The sequence below is a fragment of the Mirounga angustirostris genome, unplaced genomic scaffold, assembly GCF_029215605.1.
Source record: "Mirounga angustirostris isolate CCGP_5_RB_7025 unplaced genomic scaffold, mMirAng1.0.hap1 SCAF_9, whole genome shotgun sequence".
NCBI classification, from domain to species: domain Eukaryota; kingdom Metazoa; phylum Chordata; class Mammalia; order Carnivora; family Phocidae; genus Mirounga; species Mirounga angustirostris.
Genome location: NW_026991717.1, coordinates 142,040,523 through 142,068,303, shown reverse-complemented (window position 1 = coordinate 142,068,303; position 27,781 = coordinate 142,040,523). Strand labels below are relative to the sequence as shown.

At 40.1% G+C, this 27,781-nt stretch overlaps 1 protein-coding gene and 1 non-coding gene across 12 annotated transcripts in view; both read right to left on the bottom strand.

The window, feature by feature from the left end:
• Nucleotides 1–27,781, bottom strand: part of MARK3 (microtubule affinity regulating kinase 3) — a 122,373-nt gene that overhangs the window by 69,177 nt on the left and 25,415 nt on the right. For 6 of the 11 annotated variants that reach the window (XM_064571642.1, XM_045901576.3, XM_045901577.3 and 3 more), the window contains exons 2-3: nt 19,691–19,882; nt 1,420–1,473 (exon numbers count right to left, since the gene is read on the bottom strand). The exons of 1 other annotated variant lie outside the window; for it this stretch is intronic. In XM_064571642.1, coding sequence (XP_064427712.1) covers nt 1,420–1,473; nt 19,691–19,882 — 246 coding nt within the window. Of the gene's footprint in view, nt 1–1,419; nt 1,474–19,690; nt 19,883–27,781 lie in introns of those variants that run through there. 4 more of the 11 variants (XM_064571645.1, XM_045901579.3, XM_064571646.1 and 1 more) reach the window with 4 other exon arrangements.
• Nucleotides 1,730–1,920, bottom strand: LOC123862775 (U2 spliceosomal RNA). Its single transcript, XR_006795443.1, has one exon. It is a non-coding gene; the product is annotated as a U2 spliceosomal RNA (small nuclear RNA).

Sequence of the window (27,781 nt, the reverse complement as noted above, 5' to 3'; positions counted from 1 at the left end):
GCCTGAACAGTGGAAGACTTGTAACATCATTAGGATACTGAACTAGAACCCTCAGTAAACTTCTTTATATGCTAATTTTAGTTCTGAATACCAAATTTTAGTAACCCCTAACTTACTTATTAATGCCAAGTCCTTAGATATATGAAGAAATAAAAGTTTAAAGTAATGGATACAGTTTTATCCTCAGAAGAAAGGACTGGAATTTTTGGATCCATTCCAGGCCACCTTGAGTGCCATTAAGACTCACTCTGGCCTGCAGAACCACTTGTTAAGTACCATTTTTAGTGCAAGATAAAGTCCCTTCCTCCCCACCTCTCTCTCTCTCTGTCTCACACACACACACACACGGACAGGACTTCAAAATTATGATGATATAAATGGAAAACCATTAAGAAAACATCAGGAATTTATATAGGGCAATACACTTATAATATCTTACATGTGAAATGCTTTGAAGTTTACAAAGCTCTTTTAAGTGCATTATTTTATTAATACATCCATCCTGAGAAGATGAAATTATCTCTATTTTGAAGACCAGAAACCTGGGGTCAAGAAAGTTAACTGGAAAAAAAAAGAAAGTTAAGTAATTGGCTCAAGGTCAAGTTAGACATTTGATTACGTGGCAGACCCAGGATTTTAATTCAGATTTCCTGTTCCTAGTTCCTAGTCTCTAAAACCCCAACTACTATAGGCCAAATCTAGAAATCAAATGATGTAAAAGGCTTTGCAAGACTAAAAAGAACTAGAAGCATTTTATTATGAAGATCATTAATCATTCACGAATGCACCAGTGAAATACCTATGCCAAGGCCCTAACCTGAGCAATTAAATCTCTCTGGGCCAGTCATCAAGACATTGCAAAGAGGTCCAGGTGATTCTAACATGCAACAAGGTTGAGGACTTCTGATCTCCGTTAGATGATACAACTCGCAACAGTGCATTACAACCATGTTTTCAACTATCATTTGTATTTTTATATTTTCCTTTCATATGTATTAATCATCAGTCCTTAATTAGCCATAGTGACAGAGTTTAATAAAGCCAAAGTGCTGACTTTAAAGACCTCAGTACTAGCTATGAGAAAGGTATATAACTCTGCATAAGAGTAATTACACAAAAGTATTTGTCTTATGTTTAAAAACTCTGTTCTAGTCAATAGTCAGAATATTCAATTAAAATGTACAGTCTTCCATTTGTGCTATTAAGAACGTTTAAAAACCATTATCTTCATCTGAAGGAAAAAAATCCAACAACTTTTCATATAATACTACACCTAAGTTGCATTCATCGAGAAATAGGAAGCTTATTGTACTAAACATAATATATACAAATAGCAGTTGAGGTATTGGTGGGACCAATTAGATGGCAATTAGCACTGAAAATCATTTTAAAAAATACTGGATACCGAACCAATCTTACCTTTTGTAGACTTGTTGGATTCAACTGAGTTTTGTCAATTATTTTTATTGCAACCTAGAAAAAAATAAATTAATAAATATTTATAGATTTTATAAATTTGGTAACTATAGACTAACTGGTAATAGTTTTGTAAATGCCCAGACATGTGGGACATGAGAGAAACAGAGAGAGATTGATTATATAATGAAAACACTTCTAAAAACGTAGGACAATGAAGATCTATTCCCTATTTGGCAATACTTAAATTAAAAAAAATTTTTTTTTTTTTTTTTTTTTAGTTTTTAAATTTTAATCCAAGGGCAGGAGTGGTGGTGGTTGCACCATTCCTGGAAGTACTGCAATACCAGGTCAATGCATGGAGTGGACGGAGCAAGCTCCTATTCCATTTCCTAGTTCCCCAAATCCATTTAATGTATTGTCCTCAGACAGAGGATGTATCAGATATTAAACTGAGAGGAACAGATACTACACTTGCTCTTAGTCAAAAGGCTGAGAAGCAATCCAATATTTTAATTTTATCTGACTCTGGGATCCAAGGGCAGTATGTACAGCTTTTACAGATTATATAGCCCAGAATGCCTTGCTCAGAGTGTCTTGCACACAGTAAGAGTTTGATAATTAAGTAAATATATGAACTAATAGGTTGGAGTTCAATCTAAAACTTTAAAAACATTTTATTAAAAAAAAAATAGAAAAGATCTTTAGGTAGTTAAAGAAGGAAAAGGAACTAGTTCCACAGCAATCTGTAGGCCAAGTGAAACATGTACGGAGACAACAAATGGATTACCTGGTCACCTTTGTTCAAAAAGGGGTGACTAAACCCCAAGCAGTCTTAACAAGCCACTAAGATACAGAAAGAAAGAACTATAGCTTCTAGTCATACAAACTTATCTTAAAAAAAAAAAAAATCAGTTTTACTAATATTTACTAAGTGGACTTGCAGCAGCGTCCTTATCTGGTATGTTGTCCTTTCTAGAATAAAAGTGACTTCTAGGAACAAGGGACATCCAGAATGGGGGGAGAGGGTTAACAACAGGGGATGAAAGGGAACATAAGTGAAGAAAGAGGCTTTGCCAGGAACTGGAGAACATAATTAACTCAGCTTTGCAACTGAGGTCCAGGACAACAAATGATCTAACCCCACACTGATGAGGCTGTATTCCTACTGTGCATCCTTCAGGACCAGATCCAATAAGAAGCACCACTGAAGAAAGGGAGTAAAAGTCTGGGGAAAGTGCTTGGAGATCTTCTATGTCAGTAGTACTCAAACTTTTTGGTTCCCTTTACACTCTTAAAGATTACTAATGATCCCAAATGTGGGTTATATCTATTAATATTTACCTTATTACAAATGAAAACTGAAAAATTGTAAAAATAAGTATTGAACATAGTAAGATTCATTTCAACATAATATTCAACAAATGGTGCTGGGAAAACTGGGTATCCACATGCAAAAGAATGAAACTGAACTCTTACCTAACATCATCTACAAAAATTACCGCAAAATGGACCAAACACCGAAATGTAAGATTTAAAACTAGTTTTGAATTTTAAATTTCTTCTAATGTTTTAGAAGAAAACATACAGTAAAAGCTTCACAAAACTGGACTGGGCAGTGATTTCTTAGATATGACACAAAAGGCACAGACAACAAAAGAAATAGCCAAATTAGACTTCACAAAAATTTTTAAACTCTGTGCATCAAAAGACAATATCGATAGAGTAAAAAGGCAACCCAGAGAATGGGGAAAATACTTACAAATCATAGATCTGAGAAGGGATTAATATCAAGAATATAGAGAGAACTCCTACAACTCAACGACAAAAAACCCAATTGAAAAATGGGCAAAGGAGGGCGCCTGGGTGGGTGGCTCAGATGGTTAAGCGTCTGCCTTCGGCTCAGGTCATGGTCCCGGAGTCCTGGGATCGAGTCCCGCATCGGGCTCCCCGCTCTGTGGGAAGTCTGCTTCTCCCTCTGCCTCTCTCTCTCTCATGAATAAATAAATAAAATCTTAAAAAAAAAAAAAAATGGGCAAAGGACCTGAAGAGACATTTCCCCAAAGAAGATCTACAGTGGACTCCTGAACAATATGGGGGTAGGGGCACTGCCCCCTCCAGGCTGAAAATCCATGAATAACTTCTGACTCCCCCAAAACTTTACTAATAGCCTACTGTTGATGGGAAGCCTTACTGATAATACAGTTAACACATATTTTCTATGTTGGGTGTGTTCTTACAATAAAGTAAGCTAGAGAAAAGAAAATGTATTACAAAAATGATAAGAGAAAATATAGTACTCTACTGCATTTAAAGAAAAAAATCTACGTATAAGTAAACCTGCCCAATTCAAACCATGTAGTTCAAGGGTTAACTGTACAAACGGCCAGTAACCACATAGAAAAGATGCTCAACATCACTGATCATTAGGGAAATGCAAACCAAAACTCCAACATACCATTTCACACCCATCAAGATGGCTACTATAAAAAAACAAAACAGGGGCGCCTGGGTGGCTCAGTTGGTTAAGCGACTGCCTTCGGCTCAGGTCATGATCCTGGAGTCCCGGGATCGAGTCCCGCATCGGGCTCCCTGCTTGGCAGGGAGCCTGCTTCTCCCTCTGACCCTCCCCCCCTCATGTGCTCTCTCTCTCTCTCTCTCATTCTGTCTCAAATAAATGAATAAAATCTTAAAAAAAAAAACCTCCCAGAAAACAACAAGCAATAAGGATGTAGGGAAACTGGAAACCTTGTGCACTGTTGGTAGGAATGTAAAATGGTACAGCTGCTGTGGAAAACAGTACAGAGTTCCTCAAAAAAATTAAAAATAGAATTACCATATGATCAAGCAATTCCATTTCTGGGTATGTACCCAGAAGAACCAAAAGCAGGGACTTAAATAGATGTTTGTACACCCACATTCATAGCAGCACTATTCACAATAGCTAAAATGTGGAAGTAACCCCAGCGTCCACAGAGCGATGAATGGATAAGCCTAATGTAGTGTCTCCATACAGTAGAATATTTTTCAGTCTTAAAAAGGGAGGAAATTCTGACACATGCTATAGCATGGATGAACCTTGAGGACACTATGTTAAATGAAACAAGCCAGACACAAAAGGACAGGTACTACATGATTCCACTTTTTTTTTTTTTTTTTTTACATGATTCCACTTTATGAGGTTCCTAGAGAGTTCACATTCATAGAGACAGAAAGTAGAATGGGGGAAGGAAGGAATGGGGAATTAGTATTTATGGATACAGAGTTTCAGTTTTACAAGATGAAAATAGGTCTGGAGATGCATGATGGTAATGGTTGCACAATATAAATGTATTCAATACTACTGAAACGCACACTTAAAAATAGTTAAGAGTAATTTTATGTTATGTGTATTTTATCACAATAAACTGAAAAAAATAAGCCCATTACATGTTAATATAAATAACATTTTTATGAAATTCTCATATATCATATATTCAATCTGTTGTGATGTCACACGTCATATAGCCTCTGGAAAATTTTACTTTAGGTTCATGAAAGAGAATGGAAAAAGTACTGTCTTAATAATATTACAAAAATAGTATTGACTTTGCAGACCCTCTAAAAGGTTCTCCAGAGAGACCTCCAGGGGTCCCCATAGCTACTTCAAGAACTGCTGCACTTATTCATATTAACACTTAAAAAAACAACGACCCCTGCTTCACTTGGCCTAAAGCCTCCATCTGCCTAAGTTATCTATTACTTCCTATGAACCCACTGACCTCCAGAGGAGCTAAAGACAGACAAATGCTGCTAACATGGCACCCAGTGAACTTGACCCTGGAGCGTAAGGACCCATCACCCCAGCCCACCCCAATTGGGGAGGAAAAAGAGATCAGAAATGCAGGAGGGGTAGAGATTTAGCATGTGTGTGCCTGAAAAAAGCAAAGACAGAATTCTGATTTCATATTTGGAAAACACAAGTCTTGGTGGAAACCATAGCAAAAAAAAAAGCGAAAGGAAATGTCAGTGGCTGGAATATACAAACAATGACCTTGTTCACATCTCACCTGGGGACTGACGTCTTGTTATAGCCCCAACATACTACCAGGTACATAAGCGCTTCCTGAGCTTATGTGAGCCCTGACCACGCATACTCAGTAACCACACACGTGTTCGAGATGGAGACAGAAGAGTGAAGAAATAGGGTTTCTGGTGTTTTAACAGATATCATTTTAAATTTTAATTTAAATAAATAAAATTAAATAATTTTAAAAATTACATTATTTCAGGGGTGCCTGGGTGGCTCAGTCGGTTAAGCATCTGCCTTTGGCTCAGGTCATGATCTCAGGGTCCTGGGATCAAGCCCTGCATCACACTGGGCTCCCTGGTTGGCAGGGCGTCTGCTTCTCTCTCTCCCACTGCCCCTCCCTATGCTCATGCTCTCTCTCTCTTGCTCCCCCAAATAAATAAAATCTTTTTTAAAAATTATATTATTTCAAAGATTAATGGATTAATTTTCTTCAAACTGTACTTTCATAAGTAATTTTATGTGGTATCCATGGATCTCCCAATTTCCAAAGAAACCCCTTAGATATACTATTCCTTTCTGGCCACCATTCTGTTTTCTTCCTCCTTCTGATGGCCAGATCTATCAAATATTCTGCCTTTCTGGTTCTTCTTCCCTCTGATCCTCTGAGACCTGGTTTCTGTTCTCATGACCAGACTTTTTTTTTCTTAAAGATTTTATTTATTTATTTTATTTATTTGGCAGAGAGAGAGAGCAGGAGAGCGGCAGAAGGAGAGGGAGTAACAGGCCCCCCGTCGAGCAGGGAGCCTGACGCGGGGCTCGATCCCAGGACCCTGGGATCATGACCTGAGCCAAAGGCAGTCACCTAACCAACTGAGCCACCCAGGCGCCCCTCTCATGACCAGAATCTTGATCACTAGCTTCTTCTGGCTCTGTTCGGTATCTGCCTTCTATTTTACAGAAAAGATTCTATTCTTCAGCATTTTCTTTTTCAAATACTGCTATTCAAATAGTATTTAAAGCAAAAGCAGGAGCTCAAAATGTGTTTCATTCAGCTAAATCAAACTGCAGAAGAGAGTCATTTTATTAAAAGTAAGTGTCCTCTGAGTGAAACACTGCAATTTACAGTAATGTGAATCTGTGTGGCCATGAAGCCTGAGGGGGAAGCCTATAATCCCCTCTTCCTCCAGCTCCCTGCTGGGGTGACTCAACTACCAAAATAATCGTGGCCCAGAGCTGGCGCCTGGGGGAGAGCTCAGACCTCGAAGTCAGTAAGAGAGGAAGCAAGTGGGGGCATCACCAGGTACCTGAGAAAGATGGAGACTGGAGAGAAGACCACACACATGTTCCCAAGGTTGTGGAGTTTTCTGGAGGTTTTTTTGGCGGGGGATGGGGCGTGCATAGCAAAAGCCAAGGGAGTTCACTGGGGAGGAAAGAGGACTGCCCCTGCCACTTATGTGAAGTTCTGGGAAATTCCATTTATTCACCCTGATGCCAGAAACAAAGTGGAAAATTACAAAAGAGGGAAAAAGAGAGCTCATTCACGAGAAGGGCTTCCCTCAGTATACGTCACCCTAGAGGGCCCAATAAACCTGTAGCAAACACCCACCAGAGAAATAAATACCCTTATCTTTCACTTCCTGTCAATTTTCTACTGGTCAAAGGTCCCAAAATCCTGCTCCCAACATGCATTAAAGCATCCACAAACACTAAAAGAGCAGTCAAAAAAAGATCCCAGGTCTTTAAGAGGATGCAGTAGCCTGGAAGGATGGATTATTAGCTCAGGCTGCGGTAACAAAAATACCACAGACTGAGTGGCTTAAACAACAGAAATTTATTTTCTCACAGACTGGAAGGCTGGAAGTCCAAGATCAGAGTCTGACCAGCATGGTCAGTTCCTGGTGAGGCTTTTCCTCTTGGCTTGCAGATGGCCCCCTTCTCACCGTGTCCTTACATGGTGGAGAGGGGGCAGCTTTCTGGTGTCTCTTCTTGTAAGGACACTAATCCTACTGGATCAAGACCCCATCTTTATGATCTAATTTAACCTATTTCCACAAAAGCCCTATCTCCAAATACATTGGGGGTTAGGGATTTAATATATGATTTTGAGAGACACCATTCAGTCCACAGCAATAACGACCAAGCTGAACAACTACAATAAGCAGCTACAAAATAAAACTTCAAATTAAAACATAACGCCCAACACATGGAAGAAACACAACATGGAAGAATGTCACAAACATAAAGTGCAGTAAAAGAGGCAGACACAAAATAATATATACTGTATGATTCCATTAGCACATTAAGGAAGACAAAAAATGATCTACGGTATTAGAAGTCAAGACAGGGTGCCTGGGTGGCTCAGTTGGTTAAGCGACTGCCTTCGGCTCAGGTCATGATCCTGGAGGAGTCCCGGGATCGAGTCCTGCATCGGGCTCCCTGCTCGGCAGGGAGTCTGCTTCTCCCTCTGACCCTCCCCCCTCTCATGTGCTCTCTCTCATTCTCTCTCTCTCAAATAAATAAATTAATTAATTAAAAAAAAAAAAAAAAGAAGTCAAGACAGTGGTTACCCTGGGGAGGAAGGACAGAGAAGTGAGTAGAAGAAGACAGAAGAGAAGCTTCTGGGGTTCAAGTCATAGTATAGTTTTGCCCTGGGTCATGGTTATGCAAATGTGCTTACTTTGTGTTAATTCATCAAGGTGTACACTTATGATCTGGGCACTTTTTCTGGATGTGTGTTATATTTCAATAAGGAGTTTATTTAAAAAAAAAAATCAATCGTGACTCTAAATAATGATCATGAAAAGACAGCAGATAATGTCTAAAACCAAAAAATTAAATAAGAATAAGAGCATGCTGTGTATCAACTATACTTCAATAAAAAATGTTTTTAAAGAATAAAAGCATGTTGGGCGCCTGGGTGGCTCAGTCGTTAAACGTCTGCCTTCAGCTCAGATCATGATCCCAGGGTCCTGGGATCGAGCCCCGCATCGGGCTCCCTGCTCTGCAGGAAGCCTGCTTCTCCCTCTCCCACTCCTGCTTGTGTTCCCTCTCTTGCTGTGTCTCTCTCTGTCAAATAAATAAAACAAAATCTTTAAAAAAAAAAAAAAGAATAAAAGCATGTTAAAGATAGAAGTAAAACCTAAAGAATCAGTTTATATTGTACACCTGAAACTAATATAACACTGTATGTTAACTAACTGGAATTAAAATAAAAACAAACAAACAAAAAACCCCAAAATAAAACAGTTTAAAAGACTGAAATTGGCCATTTTGGGAGATTAGGAAATGGGGGTGGGGGATCAAGGGACTCAGTTTTTAAACAAGCCTTGACTCTTTAAACTGCATAATTGAACTTGAATATAAATAACTAAGTGAAAAGGTTTCTCATAACCACAATGAGGGCATTTAGTTAAAGGTGGCATATTGATCCCATGCATTTCCCTCTTCTCCCACCTGCTGGTCCAATTAAAGGACAAAGACAGAATGACAAAGAGAATGGGAGAGGTGCCATCAGGAGAAAAGTGACTTTAAACAATTTCTGGAAGATAAAAATCTGAGGCCCACATAGCAGGGCACATAAAAGCCTACAGTGTGCCCAAAGAAGGGTACAATCCAGGGAAACCTCACTGAGAAAATCACTTTGTGCTGTGTATGTGGCAACTTTCCTACTGACCACCAGGAAGCTAAGCCAGGCACATGACCAGCAGCCTCCACATACCATGTCCCATGTAGAGAGCTCTCAATTTGCTTCGTAGTGTTCCCCCTTGAAAACACTAATGGCGAATCAAAAATCATAGATATACAAGGAAAGCCTGTGATTTTTTGATACCCTTCTCCATATATCTGTTAGGGGAAAACACCAGATAATTTCTCTTTCAAAAACAGAGATAGTTGTTTGTTGCTGGGTATGGTGATTATGTTCTACAAAGCCACTGTGAATACTGCTCCTAGAGGAAATACAGGGTTAGGTTCCTATGGGCCCCTGGTCATAAAAACTTTCATCAACTGATCAATACATAACCTTGTTTTATGTGTGTTTCTTTTTAAGCACACCTTATTTACTACGTATCATTGATTCAGTAACATTGAACTGTCAGCCAGCAGCAGAGCCTAACTCATGTCTGAATGAAGCTTATCTAACAAATGTGTTTTCTCTATCAGGCACATCACAGCCTTTCACTTAGAAACACTGGCTAGTACTTCAGCCCTACACTTGGGGGCCATTTTAAACAGCAAAATTGACAACAAAAAGCACAAAAATGCAAAAACCATGGAGTAAACAGACCACAAAGAGAGCATTTGCTGTGGTATGAAAGCTGAAACAAGGCAGAGCATCATCACCTTGTTGGATCTCAGCTGGGGATGCATACATTGGGCAATTCAAACTTTCTGATGCTTTGTGCATGTCCACAAATACTGCAAAAGCATCGCAAGTACTGATTCTGGAATTACAAACAAATTGTAGTGAGCAGATGAATCTGAAAATATGGAATTTGCAAGTGAGATCAACTGTATCTGTTCTAGAGATGGGTGATGGTGACGGTTGCACAACAATGCAAATGCACTTAAGGCCGCCAAACTGTACACTTAAAATGGTTAAAATGGTAAATTTCATGTTATGTATATTTTACCACAATAAAAAAAGTGTAACAGTTATGTAAGTGATTTTTAATTTGTAGAAACTGGGTTCAGGTGAGGTTCTCCTTTTCTGCACACCAACTGTAAATACTCTACCTCCAGATTGTATTAAAAGCCAGATGAACATCTTTATACTTTTCAATTATATCTGTTAGTGGAATAGGAGCCTGTCTTTCACCTTTCTGCTCGCTCACTTCCAAATCTACTACTATTAATTTCCAAATGCAGCAAATTGTTCTGGGTATCAATACTTTTTGGCAGTCACTATAGTTGTTTTGAATAAACATTCCATTAATCATTGCCCCCTCTGCCACCAAAAATTACTACTTGCTGAGTTTTATTAGAGTATCAAAGAACAATATTTGCAATTATCTGAAAAAGGGAATTAAGACACTCCTCTCTTTTCTAGTTATATTATCCGTGTGGGGTCAGATTTTCTTCATAAACTTCAACCAAGGGCACCTGGGTGGCTCAGTCAGTTAAACATCTGCCTTCGGCTCATGTCATGATCCCAGAGTCCTGGGATCGAGCCCCTCATGGGCTCCCTGCTCAGTGGGGAGCCTGTTTCTCCCTCTTCTCCCTTTCCCTCTGCCCTTCCCCCACTTGTGCTCGCTCACTTGCTCTCTCTCAAATAAATAACTTTAAAAAACTTTGACCAAAGCAGTATACTGACATAAATGCAGAAGAATATATGAAAACCCAGCAACCTTCTATTAAAATAGACACTAAAGGTATTTGCAAAAAACTAAAACAATGTCACTCTTTTCAATAATTTGTTTTGTACAATAGGGGTTTTTTCCTCATAAAAATGTTATTTAGGGGCGCCTGGGTGGCTCAGTCGTTAAGCGTCTGCCTTCTGCTCAGGTCATGATCCCAGGGTCCTGGGACTGAGCCCCACATCAGGCTCCCTGCTCAGCGGGAGGCCTGCTTCACCCTCTCCCGCTCCCCCTGCTTGTGTTCCCTCTCTCGCTGTCTCTCTGTCAAATAAATAAATGGAATCTTTAAAAAAAAAAAGTTACTTAAATTAAATGTAAAAGGTCTGTTATTACTTTATTTTTTTAAAAGATTTTATTTATTTGTCAGAGAGAGAGAGAAAGAGAGCACAAGCAGGGGGAGCAGCAGGCAGAGGGAGAGGGAGAAGAAGGCTCCCCGCTGAGCAGGGAGCCCAGTGTAGGACTCGATCCCAGGACCCTGGGTTCAAGACCTGAGCCGAAGGCAGATGCTTAACCATGTGAGCCACCCAGGCATCCCTGTTATTACTTTAAATGAATTAATATATGTTTTAAATTTATTAGTGTTAACTTCTAGTATGGTAAATATCAGTCTATACAACCCATGTAAACAAAGGCTTTTTGGGAGTCCTCAATTTTTTTTATTTTTACTTTTATTTATTTATTTTTAAAAGATTTTATTTATTTGAGAGAGAGAAAGAAAGGGGAGGGGTAGAGGGAGAAGCAGGCTCCCCGCTGAGCAGGGCGCCCAATGCGGGGCTCGATCCCAGGACCCTGGGATCATGACCTGAGCCGAAGGCAGATGCTTAACAGCTGAGCCACCCAGGCACCCCGTCCTCATTTTTTTTAAAAAAGATTTTATTTACTTATTTGACAGAGAGAGAGAGAGCGCACGCACAAGCAGGGGGAGTGGCAGGCAGAGGGAGAAGCAGGCTCCCTGCCGAGCAAGGAGCCGGATGTGGGATTCCATCCCTGGATCCTGGGATCATGACCTGAGCTGAAGGCAGACACTTAACCAACTGAGCCACCCAGGAATCCCGGGAGTCCTCAATTTTAAAAGTTTAAAATTGCATTCTGAGACACAAAGAATTTGGGAAATGTCGTTCTAATCAATGCAACCACACACAACCACTAAACCTGGTACAATGACCATGAAGCTGCATGGAGAACTGCTCGGCATGAAATTCTGAGAGAGAAAAACCAGAATACAAAATTATGACCAAAAATATGATGAAAAAACATACATATGGAGAATATACAAAGATAAAAATGGTATTCAGAATATTTTAAGTGTGGGATTTTCTTCCTCTCTAGTCTCCAAACTCTCTGTGAAGATGATCTTCACACACAAAAAGTTGTTACTAAAATATAAAACTACTTATCTAGGGTGCCTGGGTGGCTCAGTTGGTTAAGCGACTGCCTTCAGCTCAGATCATGATCCCAGGGTCCTGGGATCGAGTCCCACCTCGGGCTCCCGGCTCAGCAGGGAGCCTGCTTCTCCCTCTGACCCTCTCCCCTCTCATGCTGTTTCTCTCCTGCTCACTCTCTAATAAATAAATAAATAATCTTTAAAAAAAACCCACTTATCTAAAGTCCCAAGAAGTTGAGCACACCCGGAATGAAGAACTACAGTTTTTCATTCTTACAATCAACAACAAATGGTGAATGAGGTGCCAGATCTAACCCTTCCCCTTCCTGCTCTCTGGTGCCTCCTTCAGCGCCGGAGACAGGACACAGATGCAAGCAGGTTAAGAGCTCACTTCCAGTGAAGTGTGGAGGACAGATAAAAGCATACAGGCATAACAGCACAGTTAATAATTTGTTTTGTACAACAGGGGTTTTTTCCTCATAAAAACAAGACAACAGTGGGGAAACTAGTTCAGTAATTTTCTGAAAGAGAGCAGAGAAAACCATCACCAGAAACAACATGATTTGCCCAGCAAAACTCGGGAAGCGCTCCAAACTTGGGAGGTTGGGAGGCACCAAAGGCAACAGTGGAGACAAGGTTACAAGCTGTATGCAGAATGTGTGCTCCTCCCCAACCCAGCCAATAACCACTGGCTCTATAGAGGCTAAAAATGTTTTCTGTGGAGATGATGAGAATCAAGTTCAATGAGCCCAGGAGAGGACAGGAACAGGCCTGGAGATGAAAAAGGGGACATTAAGTGTCAGACTACCATGAGGGGTTGGATGGCCAGCTCCTCCCAGGCAAAACAGAGGATTCTTATTTACAGAAATGAAATGGCCTCAGAGAAGAGATCTAAAGACACAGATATCTGGGGTCCTGCAATAAAAGCACCAGACAACTCCCAACAGGAAAGCTATGTGTGGTCAAACACATCCTATGTTTGCAAACTCAGCTATTGATGAGCTTCTGAGAGCTCCATCTGAAATACAAACAGATGACCACAGATTATCAGATTCCAAAGAAAGGCTCTGTATGACAGTTACCAAGGAAGAACCCCAGAGAAAAGAGAAATGGTGCAGGAAGCAGAATCTATTAAAACAAAAACAAAAAAAAGAGGAAAGCCTTTATTACCCTCACAGGGAGTTGTTAACAGAAGAAACAGCATTCATGATCCCAGAACTGGATACTATACAAACAAATAATCAGAGAACAAGAAAGAGCTGGGAGAGGGGCGCCTGGGTGGCTCAGCCGGTTGGGTGTCTACCTTCAGCTTCTGGGATCGAGTCCTGCATTGGGCTCCTTGCTCAGTGGGGAGCCTGCTTCTCCCTCTGCCTGCCGCTTCAGCTGCTTCTGCTTTTTCTCTCTCTCTCTGACAAATGAATAAATTAAATCTTAAAAAAAAAAAAAAGAAAAAAGAAAGAAAGAACTGGGAGGAAGGGGGAGGACATACAACAGGACGCACATACACACAAATTTAACAAAAGATGAAATTAAAGACATTGCCCAGAAAATAAAATAGAAACGCAGATGGAAAACAGATTTTTTTCAAAAAAAGTCAAGGTTCTTTTCCAAGAGTTCCAGTCTCTGATTAGTAAGAATTACAGAATGAAGGGCGCCTGGGTGGCTCAGTTGGTTAAGCGACTGCCTTCAGCTCAGGTCATGATCCTGGAGTCCCGGGATTGAGTCCCGCATCGGGCTCCCTGCTCAGCGGGGGATCTGCTTCTCCCTCTGACCCTCTTCCCTCTTGTGCTGTCTCTCACTCTCTCTAATAAATAAAAAAATCTTAAAAAAAAAAAAAAGAATTACAGAATGAAGATTTTTAAGTAATAAAACGAGACAATTCTCTGGAACTGAAAGACAAGAATTTCCAAACTGAAAGGGTCCAATGAGCAATCAAGAAGAATGGATGCAGGGCGCCTGGGTGGCTCAGCTGGTTGAGCGACTGCCTTCGGCTCAGGTCATGATCCTGGAGTCCCTGGATCGAGTCCCGCATCGGGCTCCCTGCTTGGCGAGGAGGAGCCTGCTTCTCCCTCTAACCCTCCCCCCTCTCATGTACTCTCTCTCTCTCTCATTCTCACTCTCTCAAATAAAGAAATAAATCTTTAAAAAAAAAAAAAAAAAAAAAGAAGAAGAATGGGTGCAGATCAACTCCCTGTACCTCACTGTGAAATTTCTGAATAGCAAGGATAAATGTGAAGAGTCTAAAAAGGTTCTAGAGAGGAAAAAAAAATTCACACACTTAAGCCACTTACATTGTTATATTCCAATCTCTAGAACTACCAATACTGGAAAACTCTTTCTGACCTTAATTTTGAGCTTCCCACTCTCTATCACCTCCTCTACCTTTCCTGACTACTCAATCTAGAACGTCAATAACTGTCTGAACTCACCAGGATCCATAATGACTGGTCCCACCACCTTCTTATGATTTCTCTTCTCTTTCAAGTTATTTCCTATTCAAATCTGTAGTCCTTCACTGTAATCACTCCCTTAGGTATTCCAAATCAATGCCCTTGCTCTGTTCCCATTCTCTACACTTAGTGTGAAAAAATCCCAACTATCTATAAATGCCATGCTTGTGTCTGGGTACCTGAATGTTGCTGAAGAGTAATTTCCAGCCATGCTGCTTATTCCCACTTTAAATCCATGATCCCCTTAAGGAAGCCTTAAGGCCACCTGGCAATTCTACTACCTTCTTCCAGTCCGTTAACTCTTCTGCTTGCCCAGTAATTACTGTAACTTCTCACATCTCTAAAATCTCCTATCTCCTTGATAATCACACTCTTAGCTGATGATCTTGCTTTCCATTTTACTGAAAAAATACTTGCAACAAGCAGAAAACCTCCACAAGCTCCCACACCACCACACAGAGTCCTGAGCTGCACCCAGGCCAGTGCCCTCTACCTTTCTCCTGTTTCTGTGTAAGAACTGTCCACATTACCAGGGCCAATACTTCCGCCACCTCCTTTCACCCTCTCAAATATCTCTCCCACAGCACCACTTTCCCCCTTTCTGTCAGATTATTCCCATTAACAGATAAACATGTTGGTATTTGGCCCATCCTTTAAAAAACAGCTTGACCTGACAGCTCTCTGTAGCTACTTTTCTGTATCTTGATTACGGTGGTAGTAACATGAATCTATAAATGTGTTACAATTCAGAGAACTGTACATCAAAGGAAAAAATGATGTGTAATTTTAAAAATAACACAAACTTGCTTAATTCTGATGTCCAAAATGAGAGTGAGTTCAAAGGGTGCTCAGATACAAGATGTTATACAAATGTTACAGCCTTCCCATATTATTCATAACAGCTAAGGAAAAAATGTCATTCACAGCAGCAACAAAAATTTTAAAATACCTTGGAATGAACTTAAGAATTATGCAAAACTATTCACCTACTCTGTAGAATTTGTTTGTAATCCCCTTAAAAAAAGAATGATGAAAAACCTAGATGAAGAAAATTACAAACCCTGAAAACAAAATTGAGACACATTTCATATTCCTATATAGAAGGACTTGGTATCATTCAAATAGCAAATTTCCCCCAGATCAGTTTATAAAATCCAGTTAATTCCAATCAAAATTAATCTTATCACATTTCCAGTAAGACTATTTTTGGGACACAGTATCTTGATTCTAAAATAAATCTAACACAGTAAATGGCAAGAAGAGGTATAAAGTTTATATTTTTTATTTTTTTTAAAGATTTTATTTATTTATTTTGACAGAGAGAGAGAGAGACAGCGAGAGAGGGAACACAAGCAGGGGGAGAGGGAGAGGGAGAAGGAGGCTTCCCGCCGAGCAGGGAGCCTGACGCGGAGCTCCATCCCAGGACCCAGGGATCATGACCTGAGTCGAAGGCAGACGCCCAATGACTGAGCCACCCAGGTGCCCCGAGGTATACAGTTTTTAAAAAATAAGAATAATCTGCAGAGCATTTAACTTACTCTGAAACATACAAATGTACAATTCAAAGCTGCAGTAACAAAATTAGCACCATATGGATACAAGACTAAACAAACAGACCAGAGAAACAAAAAGACATATATGGGAATTTGGTATGTGATAAAGCAGGTATCCTCAATTGGGGAAAAGGACAGATGATCCCAGGACAAGTGGTAATCCACATGGTCAAAAAAAAAAGAGTTTGATCCCTACATTTCATATTAATCTCCCAAAATATATACCAAATGAATGAAACATTCAAACGGGAGTCATAGGAGTGTTTGAAAAAGATACAGAACCTTGTTTTTAGATCTTGGGACAAAGTAAACCTTTCTCACCAAGTCATGAAACCCAGACAGATCAGACTGATGCATGAAACACATAATGGGTTTAAATCACTAACATTTATTTATTTTTAAGATTTTTACTTATTATTTGAGAAAGAGAGAGAGAGGGAGAGAGAATCTGAAGCAGACTCCCCACGGAGCAAAGAGCCCGACACAGAGCTCAATATCAACCTGAGATCAGGACCTGACCAAGAGTCGGACACTTAACCGACTGAGCCACCCAGGCGCCCCAGTCAGTCACTAAGATTTGAAAGAGAAAAGAAAAATAGATAAAGGATACAAATGGGAAACTTATTTTAAAAAGCAAATATGAATGACAAAAATACATGAAAATATCATCAATCTAGTTATCAAAAGGAAGCAAGCTTTAAAAAAATATAATTTTTTGTCCATCAGAAAATTATCTATATAGTATTAGTAAGGGTATAGAAAAATGGATACTCTCATTCAGTTTGGTAGGATAATAAAGTACTCTGACATTTTCTCAAAACCAATTTAGCAGTACCTATTAAAATGTCAAATATTCATCCTTTTTGACCCAGGACACCCACTTCTAGGAATTTATCCTACAGAAACTCTCTTAACAAGGGTAGAGAGTTATGTTAAGGAATGTTCACTGCAGGTGTTTACAGGGGCAAAAAAATCAGAAACCACTCAATGCCCACTGACAGGGGATAAACCATGGCGCCAGCACATACTGGAAATAGAATGTGTCAGATCTATGAGCACTAAGATCCAGACATGGTCAAGTACATTGCTAAGAAAATTACTGTTATGTCCATGAGTCCCTTTTTGTTAAAATAAACAAAAAGTTAATGTCTATATAAAAAACTGTGGGAATATACACCAAACTACTGAAAGTGATCCTCTTTGAGGAGAGAAATTTCAAGGAACCTGTACTTCCTACATAATGAATTTCTATAATATAGAAATATAATGTTATAATATATAAAATATAATGTTTACATTTTCCATGCTTCTGGTTAATACCTACAATAGGGAAAAAACAGAACGGTTTTGTAAAATGGTTTAATTCAAAGTTTAAAAAAACAAAAAAAGGACAGAAAAATTTTAAATTAAGCCACTCTGCTGGTCAGATTCAAACCTTTCTGGAAAGAGAACCTCCTAGATAAAAACACGGTAGGCCAAACTGCAGCTAAGGAGAAGGGGAGAGGGTCTGTCTGTCCCATTCCTCTTTCAACTTACCAGCTGCCCATGTAAGGAAACTGGCCGAGTAACCACCTAGAATTGGTGGGGACTAAACTCAAGAGGTTTTGCCTTGTTTCAGAAAGCTTTGATCAAGGACAGCAAGGGAAGCCCCACCCACTCATGCTTTTTCTGACTCTAAAAGCAACCCAGGTATCTCAACAACAAGGATTGACCAGTGATTTGTCACTTAAGTTGATACAAAACATGAAGAGGCAAACTTTTAAAGTCTGTAACTCCAGTTAGTGTAGACCTGTGCTTCCCAACCTTCTTTAGCTCCCAGAACACACAGAAAATGAGAATAACTGTCAGGCACATTGCAGCAAACAGAGGCTGCTTACTGACAGAATGGCTGGCCCAGGGTCCTGCTCCAGCAGCCCCAGGCATGGTAGGCTGCGAGCCTCAATACCACGACACATCTGTAACACTGTCTTGGCACACCTATCAGGAGGCTCTGGTACAGGGAAAACATTTCTTTAAAAAGCTTTCTTCCAGGACGCCTAGGTGGCTCAGTTGGTTAAGCGTGTGCCTTTGGCTCAGGTCATGATCCTGGGGTCCTGGGATGGAGAACCGCATCAGGCTCCTCACTCAGCAGAGAGTCTGCTTCTCCCTCTGCCTGTTCTGCCTGCTCTGCCTGCCGCTCCCCCTGCTTGTGCTCTCTCTCTCTGACAAACAAACAAACAAAAACTTTTTTTAAAGAAGATTTTATTGGGGCACCTGGGTGGCTCAGTTGTTAAGCGTCTGCCTTCGGCTCAGGTCATGATCCCAGGGTCCTGGGATTGAGCCCCGCATTGGGCTCCCTGCTCCGCGGGAGGCCTGCTTCTCCCTCCCCCACTCCCCCTGCTTGTGTTCCCTCTCTCACTGTGTCTCTCTCTGTCAAATAAATAAAATCTTTAAAAAATAAATTAATTAATTAATTAAAAAGATTTTATTTATTTGTTTGACAGAGAGCGAGAACACAAGTATGCAGAGAGGTAGGCAGAGGGGGAGGGAGAAGCAGACTCCCACTGAGCAGGGAGCCCGATGTGGGGCTCGATCCCAGGACCCTGGGATTATGACCTGAGCCGAAGGCAGCCGCTTAACCGACTGAGCCACCCAGGCGTCCCAAATAAAATCTTTTTAAAAAATAAAAAGCTTCATTCAAAAGTACCATTACAATCACTCAACATATATTTATTAAGCACCTACTATGTGCTAAACAGTGTGTTAAGTATGGACATCTGCCCTAAAGCCTAGAGGGGAAAGACGGAGAAATAAGCAGTTCCATGCTATCTGAGGGGCAGTATCAGGATTTTTAACCTGAGTCCCATGCCTGGGAAAAGGGAGTCTGTCAACAACTCCTTCCCAGAAATGATCCCTGCACAAAAGGGTGAAGTGTATTTCAGGCAGAGGGAAGAGCAGGCATAAAGATCTAAATAAAAGAAGTCAAAAAAGCAAAACAGGTTCTATATTGTACATGTAGAACATGAAGGAGTCAATTTAGTAGTTTTAACCAATGTATTTTTGATAAATACAGAATGTGGTTTAACAGAAAGCCAATCACCACAAAAGTCAGGAAAGCATATGCCTTCCTACACAACAACCAATCAAACATAAGCTATAAGAAAAGCTTATTTGGGGAAATGAAGAAACTTCTTGAGGATAAAATCTATAAAAACAGAAAACACTATTGATTTACAAGTACTATGAACTTATACATGAAGTTCAGAACAATTTTTACTCTGGTGGCAGAGGTTTACACTGAAAAAGAATAAAACATGACCCATTTTTTAAGGCAAAAGCTCATTCAAATACTCAGTGTAATACTTAATTTAAAGAAATGGGAAAGCAAAAGAACTCCCAGATAATTAGTATGTAAGTTTCTTGTTCTTAAAAACATTTAATTAACTTAGAAATTAACTCAAATATATACATTATCTTCCTCTTTCTCTCACATGGAACTAAACAGAGCAAGTGTCATAACAGAAATTAGGCTTAATATTTACCTCTCTGCCTGTAAGGATGTGTCTTGCCAATTTCACTTTTGCAAAATTCCCCTTGCCGATTGTTTTCAACAGTCTGTAGTTTCCGATGTGAGGCTGTTCGTCAGCACAGGAAGCTATAGAGTTTCTACACCGAGCCCCAGAGCGCCCAGTGCGAGAGGTAACTTCTTGCCGCCCATCTCCATGTGACGTGTGCTACGATATAACATACACAAAAATTAGGAAATGAGAGAACACATGGTATTTGCCAAATTTTAAGAGCCCCTAGTTGAAGAAACAAAACATTACTGCTTTAATTTTAATCTTAATGCATCTAGCACTTCAAAGAAATTTGCCCACATGATCTAAATTTATGAGGAAAACAAGGAAATGCTGAGAAGAAAAATATCAAGGGTTGAAGTGGGTGTTCAGAAGGAAATGAGATATTTTCTGTATGTGGCTGCAACAGAAAATAGGAATAACAAGACTGCCTTATAGTCATAAAGAATGTAACTTGTCCATAAGCTATTAAGTGCACCTGCACATATGATCCTTCACCAGTGGAGGGTATTTCTGTGATTTATTCACGGCCACATCACTATTTAGTGAAAGATCCAAAGAGAATCTGGATTCTCAATTTCTTTCTACACTATGCTGCTAACAGTAATTCAAAATAATGTGTTTCAAGAAGCAGCCGGATTACGGGGCGCCTGGGTGGCTCACTCGGTTGGGCGTCTGCCTTCGGCTCAGGTCATGATCCCAGGGTCCTGGGATCGAGCCTCGCAGGGAGCCCTCTTCTCTCTCTCCCTCTGCCTCTCCCCCAGTTTCTGTTCTCTTGCTCACTCTCTCTCAAACAAAATCTTTTTTAAAAAGCAGCCAGATTAGAGAGGCACAGGCAGTAACTAACTTCTCTGACAGAGGCTGTGGCAACTTTTTTCTGGATAGGTCCCCTGAGGCAAGCAAAACAAAATAAAAAATAAACAACTGGGACTACATGAAAATAAAAAGCTTCCGCACAGCGAAGGAAACAATCAACTGAACTGAAAGGCAACCTATGGAATGGGAAAAGATATTTGCAAATGACATATCTGATAAAGGGTTAGTGTCCAAAATATATAAAGAACTTACCAAACTCAACACCCAAAATCCAAATAATCCAATTTTTAAAAATGTGAAGACATGAACAGACATTTCTCGAAAGACATACAGATGGACAACAGACATATGAAAAGAAGCTCATTATCACTCATCATCAGTGAAATGCAAATTAAAACTACAATGTGATTATCACCTCACACCTGTGAGAAGGCTAAAATCAACAACACAAGAAACAACAGGTGTTGGTGAGGACATGGAGAAAGGGGAACCCTCGTGCACTGTTGGTGGGAATGCAAACTGGTGTAGCCACTCTGGAAAACAGTGTGGAGTTCCCTCAAGAAGTTAAAAAAAAGAACTACCCTATGATCCAGCAATCACACTACTGGGTATTTATACTCAAAATACAAAAACACTAATTCAAAGGGATACATGCATCCCTATCTTATAGCAGCATTATTTACAATAGCCAAGATGTGGAAACAGCTCAAATGTCCACTGATTGATGAATGGATAAAGGAGATACAGGAGCACCTGGGTGGCGCAGTCAGTTAAGCATCTGCCTTTGGCTCAGGTCATGATCTCAGCATCCTGGGATTGAGCCCCATGTCGGGCTCCCTTTCAGTGGGGAGTCTGCTTCTTCCTCTCCCTCTGCCCTCCCCATCGTGCTCTCTCTTGCAAATAAATAAATCTCAAAAAAAAAAAAAAAAGGGAGATACAGATACACACACACACACACAGGAATATTATTCAGCCATAAAAAAGAATGAAATCTTGGGGGGTCGGGGGATGGGTTAGCCTGGTGATGGGTATTAAAGAGGGCACGTTCTGCATGGAGCACTGGGTGTTATACGCAAACAATGAATCATGGAACACTGTATCAAAAACTAATGATGTAATGTATGGGGATTAACAATAAAATTTTTAAAAAGTAAAGAATGAAATCTTGCCATTTGCAACAACACGGATGGATCTAGAGTATATAAATGCAACGTCAGTCAGAGCAAGACAAATACCATATGATTTCACTTATATGTGGAATTTGAGAAACAAAACAGATGAATAAAGGGGGGGAAAAAGAGTGAGACAAACCAAGAAACAGACTCTTAACTATAGAGAACTGATTGTTATCGGCGGGGGGGGGGGGGCAGGGGGAAGGTCGGTGAGGGAATGGGGGAAATAGGTGATGGGGATTAAGGAGCACGCTTGTCTCAATGAGCACCGGGTCATGTACGGAATTGTATCACTATATCATACACCTTAAACCAATATAACACTGTATATTAACTGGAATTAAAATAAAAACGTAAAAAAAACCCAGCCAGACTACGTGGTCCTTGATAAATGTTAGTTAGATGAATACTCAATATGCTCCATAAAAGTAAAACAAAGCAGATATACCTCTAACCATATTAAACAGAAAGGTACTGGAATTACAAACACCCAATGTGTACAATTCTGCATGCACAAGCATCCAGCTGCCTCATGCTTCCTTTTGCCTCACACCTGCTCAAAGGATGCTGTGGCCCACTGCCTGCCTTTCAGGACACTGCTCTCTCTCCCAGCACTCATACATATACACGAAATCTCCTTCATTCTTTTTTCTTTTTATCCAGGAAAATGTCCCTTTTTTCTCTTGCTCTCTCACTACCTATAGATCAAATCAAGCCTGAATCCAGCTGATAAACATAAGAAACTACGTCGTAATACACGTATCAAGGAAAAAGGAAAAACAAGTGCTCTCAAGTGAAAGCTTAAGAATTTGTGCGATTAGCTTCTGAAGTCTTCAAAGATGTCTTTTTTCAGAATTTCCCTGTTAAACTCCATCTACTTTCTCATATTCTCTAAGTATTTCTCCCTCATATATCAGGTTTTAGGATAGATTCACTTCTGTTTTATTTAATTATCATGTAATACTGCATGCAAACAACAATTTTTATGTTTTTATTGTAAATGTATATTTTAAGTAAAGTTGGCTTTTATGAACCAGCTACAAATGTAAGCAATTTGTAATACTGTTCCTATAACAAAAAGGATTCTAATTTCAAAATAAGAACTTTGGAGAAATAGTCTATTTATAAATGAAGATCTGTTCATCAAAGAAACTAAAACAGCAACTAAGTTATGAGAGGAGGGCTTCACATAAAACAGGTACATAAATGTTGTGAACAAAACATGCTGCTGTAATGCAAATTTTGTACATCAGATGGAGTATGGTTTTAGAAGAATTTTGGTGGGGTGCCTGGGTAGTTCAGTCAGTTAAGCATCTAACTCTTGGTTTCAGCTCAGGTCATGATCTCATGGGTTGTGGGATCTAGCCCTGTGTCAGGCTCCACACTCAGCAGGGAGTCAGCTTGAAGATTCTCTCCCTCTGTTCCCAACACAGCCCCCCGCCCCAGCCCGCAACTGCACGCATGCACTTTCTCTCTCTCTCATATAAATAAATCTTAAAAAAAAAAAAAAAAAAGAATTTTGGTGATCATGTTTGTTATATGTTTATTTCCAAACTACATTTAAGTTTTGAGAAAACAGGTACAATTAATTTATTATTCCTTAGATCTTAGAACAGTAGTTGGCACAGAACAGGGATTTAATAGATATTAGAATGACTATAACATGATAATATAATACTATCACTGTAGTGTTCAGATGCTTAGATTATGGGAAATTTCTCTTTTCTATCTTCCAAACAGAACTTTTCTTCTATTCATTCATTCATTCAAATATTTACTGAGTGATGACATGGTAGATTTTTTTTAAATTTTTTAAATTTTTTATTTATTTGACAGAGAGAGACACAGCGAGAGAGGGAATACAGCAGGGGAGAGCGAGGGGACACAAGCAGGGGGAGCGGGAGAGGGAGAAGCAGGCTTCCCCGCGGAGCAGGGAGCCAGATGCGGAACTCGATCCCAGGATCCTGGGATCATGACCTGAGCCAAAGGCAGATGCTTAACGACTGAGCCACCCAGGCACCCCTAATTTTTTAAATTTTTAAAAAAGACGATTTGAGAGAGAGAGCACACAAGTAGAGGGAGGAGCAGAGGGAGGGGGAGAAGCAGGCTCCCCGCTGAGCAGGGAGGCCGACGCGGAGCTCGGTCCCAGGAATCAAGACCTGAACCCAAGGCAGCCGCTCAACCGACTGAGCCACACAGGTGCCCCAGATTTTATATATGTATATGCATGTGCCAGGCTCTGTTTTGGGTACTGGAAACACAGCAGTGCATAAAACAAAATCCCTGTCCCCATGAGCTATGTGTCCAAGTGGTTTTACTATTTATAGAATGAAAATACAGTCATTAATATATTCCTATAATTATATATATATACTACTATAACATAACCACTGGGTGGTTCATTCTTTTGAGCATCTGCCTTCAGCTCAGGTCATGATCCCAGGGCCCTGGGATCAAGTCCCGTGTCAGGTTCCCTGCTCCAAGGGGAGCCTCTTCTCCCTCTATCTCTGCCTCTCTCTTTCATGAATAAATAAAAATTTTTGAAAAAATTATACTACTATCCAAAATTTGGGTTTAAAAAGCTTTTGTAATGTAAAAATATTTTCTAATTTACATGTTTTATAAATTCAGCTTTTCATGATTAAGTTTTCTAGAGTGAGGCACAGTTAAATGAACAAAATATTAACTTATGTGCAAATCAACTGTCTTCTACTGCATGTAAAATAGGAATATTAAAAGAATCTTAAGATGCATAGGCATCCAGGGGCACCTGGGTGGCTCAGTCATTAAGTGTCTACCTTCAGCTCAGGTCATGGTCCCAGGGTCCTGGGATGGAGCCCCACATCGGGCTCCCTGCTCTGCGGGAAGCCTGCTTCTCCCTCTCCCACTCCCCCTGCTTGTGTTCCCTCTCTCGCTGTGTCTCTGTCAAATAAATAAATAAAATATTAAAAAAAAAAAAGATGCATAGGCATCCAAAGTTTATACCTTTGCTTACTCCCCAACCTACTTACAATAAAAGAGTAACTCCTTAGCATCCACTAGATGTAACCTTCAGGAGGACAAAGTTTTTTGTCTGTTTTGTTCATTATCAGATATTCCCAGAACTTGGGAGCAGTGATTGGCACTGAGTAGCTGTGCAATACCTTGTTGCTGAATGAACCGGAAATGAATTCCAGGTCCTCTCTGATCTAATCCATTCCTCCTTTCAGGCTACATCATCCGCTATTCTCTAGCATGGTCCTGGTCCCTCAGTTTGAGTACCCTTTCTTCTCTTCAAACCTAAGAAAATCCTACTCATTCCTTTATGCTTGGATCATCTGTCACCATCTGTCTGAAGCCTTCCATGACTCTTCCTCCATCTCATCAGATTTTTTTCTTTTCCTTTGGGTTCCGGAGGTACTTTCTATCTATCTATATTATGCTATTTTGTTGTAGACAATACTATTACCCGCTATATTGGCTCTTTTGCTTCTGAGTTTGTGGAGGAGTCCACTGACTTCACAAAGGAACTCATACCCTCTTCCCTCATTTGAGCTGGCACAGCCATGTGGCCTAAGTTTAGCCAATGGCATGCGAACAAAAGTGACATGTCATTCCCATGCAGAAGCATTTAACTGCCGGTGCTTGACTCCAACCATTTTCTGCTCTCCTAAATCCTGAGCATTGCCCAAAGACAGAATGCCACAGGACCAAACTGGCCTGGGCAGGGAGATCAATCTTCATGGAGCCAATGAATCCTCAGGCAAACTGTGTAAACAAAGGTTTTTACTGTGTTAAACCACTAGGATTTTGGTTGTGTATGTTATCACAGTATAACTCAACCTAAACTAATACACACTCATGCAAATAAACAATCATAACACAAAGCAATAAGAAACTTCTATTTCCATTAGACTATAAAAACTCCTACAACAAATTGAAATATGTGATGTTTGTTAAATTATAATAGAGTTAAACTTAGTATATTTAGTTTGATGTTTCCTTAACATAAAGTCCTTAAATTAAAAAATTTAGTGGTGGGGACACCTGGGTGGCTTAGTCATTAAACATCTGCCTTCAGCTCGGGTCGTGGTCCCGGAGTCCTGAGATGGAGCCCCACATCCGGCTCCCTGCTTGGCAGGGAGCCTGCTTCTTCCTCTCCCACTCCCTCTGCTTGGGTTCCCTCTCTAGCTGTCTCTCTCTGTGTCAAATAAATAGATGAAATCTTTAAAGAAAAAAAAATCTAGTGGTACCTGGCTGGTTCAGTTGGTACAGCATGAGACTCTTGATCTCGGGGTTGTCGGTTAGTGCACCATGTTGGGTGCAGAGATTACTTTAAAATCTTTTTTTTTTTTTTTTAAGATTTTATTTATTCATTTGAGAAAGAAAGCACAAGCAGGGGGAGCAGCAGAGGGAGAGAGAAAAGCAGGATCTCTGCCAAGCAGGGAGCCCAACTCAGGGCTCGATCCCAGGACCCTGAGATCATGACCTGAGCTGAAGGTAGATGCTTAACCGACTGGGCCACCCAGGAGCCCCAAAATCTTTTTTTTTTTTTTAAAGATTTTATTTATTTATTTGAGAGAGAGGACGAGAGAGCGAGAGAGCAGGAGCAGGGGGAGGAGCAGAGGGAGAAGCATACTCCCTGCTGAGCAGGGAGCCTGATGTAGGGCTCCATCCTGGACTCCAGGATCACGACCTGAGCTGAAGGCAGACACTTAACCAACTGAGACACGAGGCACCCCTTAAAAATAAAATCTTAAAAAAAAATTCTAATGTGTTTAACTTAAAAAAAAAACCAAACACCTCAAAACAGAAGCAGTTTATTCATCAGGGATATTGGCCTACAGTTTTCTAGTAGTGTCCTTTTCCAGTTAAAACTGATTGCTTAAGTATGCTTCTCAAATTTCAGGTTGGTGCTTTACCAGGTAGCTACAAAGGTAAACCTGGGATCATATTTATTATGTTAAAAAAAATAATTTTTGGGGGGTGTATGTGTGTCTAAGGTATATTCTCATTTGTATCTTCTGGTTATATAGTAATTTAAAGTTGATGGCTCTTACACATGGACACATTTTTTAAGAACTAGTATGTACAACATAAAATGAAATGCATTCCCCATTCATTTTTCTTACTGTCTCTTACATTAGTTTGATATGGCCCTGTAACAGTTAGTAGTGCTTCTACTTGGCATTCATTTTCTTTATTTTTTAAAAGATTTTACTTATTTATTTGACACAGAGAGAGACAGCGAGAGAGGGAACACAAGCAGGGGGAGAGGGAAAGGGAGAAGCAGGCTTCCCGCGGAGCAGGGAGCCCGATGCGGGGCTCGATCCCAGGACCCTGGGACCATGGCCTGAGCCGAAGGCAGACGCCTAATGACTGAGCCACCCAAGTGGCCCCTATTTGGCCTTCATTTTATTCTTCCCATGCTTTTATCAGCGGCCCTCAAGAAAAAAATGTTTCTAATCTTATGACACTCAATGTGGATACTAACCATTTTAACAAATAATTCTGAATTCTTGTACTGTTAGCCAATTATTTCATACATAGGCTTTTTTTTTTCTTTCCTCTCCCTAAGGAGCCAGCCAGTAAACAACCCGAGGACAAAAAAAAAGGAAATGTTATAGAATTCTTCATTATTCACATTACAACACTGTATGGCAATGCTAGGCATGTAACAGGTACTCAAAGCTGTTAAATTTAATTCTTAAAGATTAAAGGAGTCCTGAAACTTCTCTCCCATGGATTTGAGCTTATACCACTTCAGCCACAATGAAAACTAGAGTATGTACACTGCACTGAAAATAATCAGAAACAAGCCAAGCACAGGAAATTATTAACAAATTCATAAAGGGTCTATTTTCAAACTAAAAACTCTAATGCAAAACATTTAATTTTCCAGGTAATATACTAGAGAATGGAGCAAACACTATAGATACCTACTCAATATCAAATTCTCCCTTCTTCATTACCAAGAGAACCTGGATGTGTGTTTGGTGAGGCAACAAGGCCAACTAAATACTTATTTTCTCAAACTTCTCTGCAGCTAGATGTAGCATATGGCTTCGTTCTGCCCAGTTCTCATTAA